The sequence below is a fragment of the Plasmodium inui genome, assembly GCF_000524495.1.
Source record: "Plasmodium inui San Antonio 1 unplaced genomic scaffold supercont1.5, whole genome shotgun sequence".
In the NCBI taxonomy this organism is placed as follows: Eukaryota; Apicomplexa; class Aconoidasida; order Haemosporida; family Plasmodiidae; genus Plasmodium; species Plasmodium inui.
Genome location: NW_008481839.1, coordinates 1057360 through 1065187, shown reverse-complemented (window position 1 = coordinate 1065187; position 7828 = coordinate 1057360). Strand labels below are relative to the sequence as shown.

Sequence of the window (7828 nt, the reverse complement as noted above, 5' to 3'; positions counted from 1 at the left end):
TTTTTTTTTTTTTTTTTTTTTTTTTTTTGTTTACGTTTAATTTTTCTATACGTTATATATGTACACAAGTACACGAGAACACGTGCGTACATATACATGTATCGCTTTAAATTTACACTCAGAAATATAGCGCCAAAAAATATATTGCGTTTTTTCTTTCATCTTTGATTAAAGAGCGATATATTTTTTCTTTCCTTATCCTTTTCAGCTCTTCATTGCACATGGGAGTGTACCCATCGGGGAAGTAGCATTTCCAAAGGGGCAGTTACAAAGAAAAAAAAATGTTTCAGGAGCGTTCTCAGCCGCGTTCTCGGTAGCGCTCTCAGCAATGCCCCCAGCAGTAGCGACACAGTAGGAACTCTGCTAAGAGGCGAACAAAACGATTGCGCAATGTGGACTCTGTAAACGCGTTAACGATGCCAACCCCTCGCCGTACGAAACGAAAGCCTGCATAACAGCATCCCGCCCGAGTGTCATTTGGAAAAGGGGTGCCTCCGATTTGCACGTGGTAGTCGGGGTGAATGCGAAAGTGTGTCCACGCGTCCATGTGAGCGTATATACGTGTATACACACATACATATTATACAGATAGGAGCACCAGAGGATGTCACCCCACCCGGCGCAGCAAATGCAGAAAAAGGAGAGTAAGTCGAATCGCACACAACGGTAATGCGAGTTCAGTAGAGCAGTTCCCCCATTCGCTCAACAGTAGGAATCTCCACCTGCCTTAGGAGGGAGGCCCCCACAAGAGGAGAGGCGTTTAAGCGACTTACCAGAAAATGCAGTAATGCGTAGGGTATGTCCCATTTTAGCGCATTCCGCGTGACAGTTGTGCGAAGATGACCTACGCGTGAGAGGCAAATGAGCTCCACGTGACGATCATACAGGGTTTAAAACGGGATCCTCTTTTCCGCGTCTGCATTCATCGCGGGAGTTGAGCTTCCGTGAGGTGCAACCGTTCCCCAGTACAGCATTACAAAATATATACTTACGCTTAAGTATATGCACTTAGTTGCACGCATTTGAACGTGGACAGACAGCTACCCCACCGACCGACCAACCGACTTACACGCCTTCGTGCGCTTTCCTAATGCTACTCCCGAAAGAGACCAATAATGAGGCTGAAAGACGGGCGCGCAGCGAAGAACAGTATGACTAACCCAAAAAAAAAAAAAAAAAAAAAAGAAGAAATCCTCTTTGAATACATACGGAATAACAACTCCGAGGCCGTTCAGCTGTTGAACTGCATATGGTTATACTGCTTCTATCAGAACATAAAAACGTTAGGAAAAAATGTACGAGTGCTACAGAATGGAAAAGGCAACGGTCCCCTGCTAGTAAAGGACCTTTTGACCCTGCGCATGAACATCAACGATGCGTATGAGTACTTCCAGACCATTCTATCCACTGCACTAAAAATATATGGCGAGAAAAAAGACGAGTATATCTCACACATGAACCATGTGGTGGGTAGACAAGGCGACTACTCCGGACATGCGCCCCTGAGTGATGTGTACAGCGGAGATACCCATTTGAAGGACCTTTCGTTTGGGGAGGACTCCTACGTGAACAACGTTATCGACATTTTGTACGCCAGGGAGAGCGATCAACCTGGTGAAGAACGGAATGACCAAAAGGGTGAGCAGCGTCATGATCGACATGATGATCAGAGTGGTTCCTCAAAGGGTGAGAGGGAAGCCCTACACAGCCGTCTAGAAATCGTCCGAATCTGCATCAGCAACATTTTCAAAATTCTGGGCGATCTGCACAGATATAAGTGTTACTTCTTTGAGGAAAAGAAGAAAAAAAATGAAATGAAGGCATGCTTGAATTATTACAAGGCCCTGAGTTATTATAGGTACAGTGGGCACCTATTTAATCAGCTCACTCTGCTTTACACGACGGGCAACCCGATAAAATGCCTGTTTTTCTACTTCCTTTCGTTGATAGCGGTTAAGCCTGCTCCGAATAGGGACGCCGTTGTCATGTACATGGAGAGCGTCCTCAGCGGGGGGAAGGGCCTGGTCAAATGGCTGGCGCGCCTCCGGGGGGCAGGAGGCAGCGGAAGTGTCGACCTCGGCACCCCGGTGAGCAATCCCTGCAACGGCGAAACGTCCTGCAAACTGGGGAGGGGCATCTTCTACATCAAAACTAAAGAGAGGCACTTTCTTCCCTCCATAAAGGGCAGTGAGAACGAGGGAAAGGACACCATCTACCACCAAAGGGAAAGGCACCACGATAAAGTGAACCCCAGAGCTGGGAAAAAACACACAGATGGAAAGAAGGAAGGAAGTTCCAACGGTGGACATGGCACCACAAAGGAAAACCTAGCCGAGAAAGAACTCAATGAAGCCATTTTTAACTTCTACATGAGCTACTTCAAAATTGTGAAGCTACTATTCTCCAAAATTAACATGAACAAATTTGAAAAAAAAAAAAATAAATTTATTTACTACACCAATAGGTACATAAAGCTGCAGTACTATAACAGTAGGAGAGAAGACACTCTGATGCTGAAGAATATCATCCTCATCATCTTTACGCTGCTAAGTTTGGTTATATATGTTATCACGAACCAACATGACCAAGGGTACAGGAACCCAAGGGGATCCTTCTTCTATGGCAATGTAAATGTCTCCAAATATGTCTACAAAAATGAGCAGATTTACTTTTCTTTCCTTTTGATTCACGAGCTGTTACTGTCATGTGAAGACTTCTACACGAATTTTTTCCCCAGCTATTTGTCCGTTTTTATATACACTCTTTACTGGTTCCGAAATGAGCCTAGTGTCTGGGAGGTGGACTTGGATAGATGCACCGAGGAGGACAACAGAGAAAGGGACCACCTCGTGAAGCAGTACCATGAGGATTACCGGGGGAAGAGCGTCTACGGGAGGAGGGCTATCCGCGGGGAGAAGAACACCCCCGGGGAGAGGACCACTTTGCATTCCTCCGCCGCGAGGAGACCTCCCTGGGAGAGAAGGAAAGGTGAACCGCCTTTTTCGAAACAGAACCGTTACAACCAAGTTGTGGAGGACCCCTGTGACGACCCCGAATTTGCTCACAACAAAGACATCATAAAAAGCATCAAAGAGTTACTAATGGGGATAAAGGTGAAGGAGGAAATCCCACTGAATGATACATCACTGCTGCGCTACAAACTTAGGGAAGATTTTTACATTTATCCTTTTCTGAGTGGGTTGCAGTTTAGTAGTGTGGACGGCGGAGGAAACCATTCTGCTGAGAAGGGGTGCAAGGTAGCTTCCTCCCAATGGAGCAGCCTCTCTAACGTGGCTTACCAACAATTTGGCTCCAACCATGTCGACATAAAGTGTAACCAACTGCCCTTCGAGCGGAACAACCACAGAGGGGGTAGCCATCTCACCAATTTCGACGACTCAAATGAAGAAGATGTGGTGCTTCTAAAGAACCCATTGTTTGTAAAGGCGAGCAGCCTGTATATGAACGGGCAGATAGTGGACCCTAGGGACGACGCCAGCAAGGGGATAAACTGCTACAACGATTTATACGAGATGTCCGCCATCAGTGGAAATAATGTGCATTCATCGGAGCGGCAAGGTGGAAGTAACGGGACGGGGCACACATATGAGAGTGCCTCTGCGAATGATAGCCAAGGAAGGAACAGCTCCGGTGAGCAAAGCGATGATGGGGTCGCACTGAACAGACACAGAATGTGCCACCCGAAGGAATGCTCTAAAAGAGATCACTACATTGCGGCAGTAGTTGACATCCCGAATGATGAGCCGCTGGAGGAGGTAGCAGACCACGTTCGAATCATGCGGTTTAGGTCTCTGACCCAGGGGGTGCTAAACGAGAACGAAAAGCAAAGGGTATACGCCCCTAACGCTTGCAAAGAGTATTTGGCTACGCGAGGGAGAGGCGAGATACGGCAGGATCATTTCCCCAATGCGGACGGCATAGCAGAGATGACTGTGGTAGAGGTGCCTCACGTGGCGGATACTACATCTCGGGGGAGAGGAAGCCAAGAGTACACCACGCCCATCGGCGCAGAGGTGTGCAAAAACGAAATGAGCTGCACCATGAGCCGAAGCGATGACGACAACAAAACGGGCAACGTGATGAGCGATCACACTGGTAGTTACAGAGCACATCCAAATGGTGGAATAAATCAAAACGATTATTTTAACTATCCCGTTTTGGAGAGCTTCCATCAGGTTAGGAGCGATGATTTAGGGTCCATGCCGAACGGTAATGTAGAGAATGACGACAGTTGCAAGGATGTCATGGATGGAAGATTCAATTCGTCTAACGAGATGACCAAGGGAAGTGACGAGGCCAGCTTGGGAGCCAACTCGGAAGACCTGTCCTATCCGAGTTCCCCAATGGAGGCAGACTCCAGCATAGACGCCATGACCCAATTGGTTAGGATTCCTTTCCAAGCAGACGACTTTCACAAGGGGGAAGGTAAAGCGAAGGCATTGATGGGGAAGCTCCCGAAGGGTCAAGTCCCAATGGACAGAATAACGTCTGCATCGTGTAAGAGGGATAGCAGCTCGTCTCCACATAACTATGAACAGCCCCATCAGATGCGAAACGGGACAGTGTGGGTAGAAGAGGGAAACCCGACACTGCAGAAGATGGTAATCCTTGATGGGAAGAACATCGGCACGAGGTACCAGGACAACTACAACAAATATTTCGACCCATTTCGAATAAAGGTGGTATTAGATTATTATCGATTTAAGAAGTATCAGGTGAAGATAGTCATTCCGCAAGAATACGTAATGCACGGGAGGAATGATCTCCTTGGAAAGAACCCCAACAGGGATTACTACCCCTTGCAGGTACAGAACAGTAGCGAAGGGGAAGACTTTATTCTCACGGGGAATGCCCTGCTCTTTTTTCAGAATCTGCACATTTTAGGATGTTTAATTGTGCACCCCTTGGAAAGCTACTACGCATTCTGCGTCAACCTTGTGCAGAGGTGGAACTCCTGTTTTGTAACCAACGTGACTCTGTCTGAACTGAACATGAAGGTGCACGAATTGGAGCAGCCCCCCCTGAAGAGTATCGCGTCGCACTTCATATCGTACACCTTTCTGGGCGACGAGTTTCTCCCCAACCCTACCTTTCGCTGGCCCGCCATCTGTAAGGTGCAAGTGCGCGTCGTTTCAGCGTCAAACAGGGAGCGTTTTGTAGTGAAGTAGTAAAGTAGTTTCTTAGTTTTGCATTTAAAAATTTTTTTACTTTCTTAGTTTAACTTTTTTCCCCACGAGTCATTCCTATCTCCTTAGCTGCCCTGTACACTCTCTGTATACCTCCCCCCTTCCCATCTTGCAGATCGCCGGGCCCTACTGAAGCACACCGTAAATGAGTGAATGCACAAGTATATGTCTCCTCAAAAATGAGATTTGCTTCTTCTCGGAAGAATGATGAAAGGGATGCCTTTCTCGCGCGGTATTTTTTGGGTGTGTCGATGTAAGAGTGGGGAGGTGGTCTTTTCTGCAGTTTTTTGTGGACTCCTTTGTGGAGTCTGTTGGACAAGTCCACTCGTTTCCTTCGGTGCGGGTGGAGAACATCCCCTCGGGAAGAAAAAGTTGCTATCAGCTGGATTAAGTGCATGAAGGAGGAATGCATATAAACAGTTGGCGAAGATGCGGAGGCGGAGGAAAAGCTTATCGAGAGGGAGTTACTTCCCAGGGCAAGCATCCCTATCATCGCCGAACGAGGTATCTCAAATGATCGTCATACACACACGGAAAATGACACAACAGGTGGGACGATTGTCTGGCCGAAGCGCAGAACAAGGATACGTATCACCTCCATTGATCTCCCCTCTCTGCTTAATTTTCGTTTCCTTTATAATTTTTTTTTTTTTTTTCCTACTGCGTAGAAGATAATCCCCGGGGGGTAACGAAAGGTAGAGACTCGTGTGCATCAAGAAGGGACAGCTACACAGGTGTGAAGCCAAATGTATCACTGCGACAAGTGAATGAAGGTGAGAAACCGCGGTTGAAAAAGCCGCAGCAGAGGAAACGCCGCTCCCCCTTTTTCTGCTTAACTTGGGGTGGAAAAGAAAGGGCCATGTCGAGGTGCTACAGCAGTTTTGGGGAGCCCCGATAAGGATCAACAAAAGATACGATGCGGGGTGTTTTTGCGCAAATAGGTGCGCGGACACACCGATAAAGTGCCGAACGGATGAACTGTTGAACCGCTACATCCGGCGGTGATCTAATTCGCTCGAATAAATGCGAAAGGGGAGTTTCACCGCCAGTTTGCATTCCATGTGAACAATGTAGGTCGCCCCAAATTGGCCACAGGGAAGAACCATCAGGCGGAAGAGGGTTGTAGCAAAGGGACACAAACCTAGGGCAGCGACCACAGCGGCGGGTACTGCGGAGGCGACTACAAAGGCTACTGTGGGAGCCGCCAACTAGGTAGCGATTAAATCACCTATACTACGTGTAGAATACCCTCTGAGGATTAACTTCGCTTCTGCCGAAGTGTCATCTGACAATTAACGGTTCGTTGAGAAGCGGATTGTTTAAGCACTCGCCCCCCCCAAGGGTGCCTATCCATTCTCCATTTAAGTTTTTTTTTTTTTTTTTTTTTCTCCATCCATTTATGGGAAAAATTGAGGGGAAAACTTTTTTGTCAGTACCTTTACTTTAAAATTTAAAAAAAAAATGTGTACCAAAATTGGCTACGAAGATCTGGTGGGCTGTCCAAAATGAACGGCGGAATGAAAGAACCCCAAATGTGGCTCACAGAGAAGTATAGCTCATCTTTGCACCTCCGCGACGTTTGAGGCCATTTTATTAAAATACACCATTTGTTGCTTCAGCATATTACGTGCTCTTCGTGGTAGGAAAGAGGGGGTCGAAAGGAAAGCCCTTGTCTGTTTGGAAGTTTTACCCAACACCCCCACATCGTTCTGTTAATTTTCCTGAGGAGAATCAAACAGGGGTGGGGACGGTGTATTCCCTGCAGGTGTGTTCAATCATACGTTTGGGTAATAGGGAATAACCAGAGGGACTTCTACCAAGAAGGCCTCCTTTTCTAAGGGGCCCTTTATTCTGCCTGTATTCCCATACGAAGGGACGAACACTACGAAAGTTGGATTACGAAGGGACGGAAACTGAAAATTTCATTGCGAAGGGATAATCACCATTGCCTGAATGATCCTACGTAATGACGAACTGAGTGCATTTGTGGCAATGTCAAAAGTAGCAACTTCTAAGCGCATCCCAGGGGGTAATCCTATTACGCAATTGGAGGTTTTCCCTTCTCGGAGGGTACTTATCCCAAAGAAACCCCAGGTGGTAAATTCACTTCTGAAACGGTTCTGCGCCACATGCGATGCGGGTGCAGTCGTGAATAGGGCAGCGCACGGAAGATCGAGTGTACCTCCTGCTGGTCACCAGTTCCAAATGAGGCAACTGCAAGTGGGGGGGAGAACTTCAATCCAGGGAAAGTTTTCTTCATAGAAAAATCTTCGCAACGTATGGAAGAGACGGTTGGGACTGCTGGCGAGCTCCTCCAATGCGGGAAAGAAAACTCCGCAGTGGGAATCTCCATACATGTCCCGCCAAAAAAGAAAACAAAAAAAAAAGTACACATGGTATTTCGAGCGATGCGTAGAGAGCAAAAGCGTACATCTCTAGTTGTGCCCGTGTGACACTCCTCCGACTGGGTTCGTCGCGTGGACGAAGTAAACCCTGCCAGGGAACTCTGGACGCAGAACAGCGCAATGTCAACCGTGCAGCGTCGCAGCAGAGAGGAAACAAATTTGGGCGGGCAAGAGTCTCCAAAGAGTCGAAAGCGCGCACGTTCACAGATGGCGCAA

General features: G+C 47.4%; 1 protein-coding gene across 1 annotated transcript; it reads left to right on the top strand.

Annotated features, from left to right (window-relative positions):
• Positions 1–1115: 1115 nt before the first annotated feature.
• Positions 1116–5189, top strand: C922_01699 (hypothetical protein; the record flags this gene model as incomplete). Its single annotated transcript, XM_008817302.1, has 1 exon — positions 1116–5189. The coding sequence occupies one exon, from the start codon at positions 1116–1118 to the stop codon at positions 5187–5189; it is 4074 nt and encodes a 1357-aa protein (XP_008815524.1).
• Between the last annotated feature and the right edge of the window lie 2639 nt (positions 5190–7828).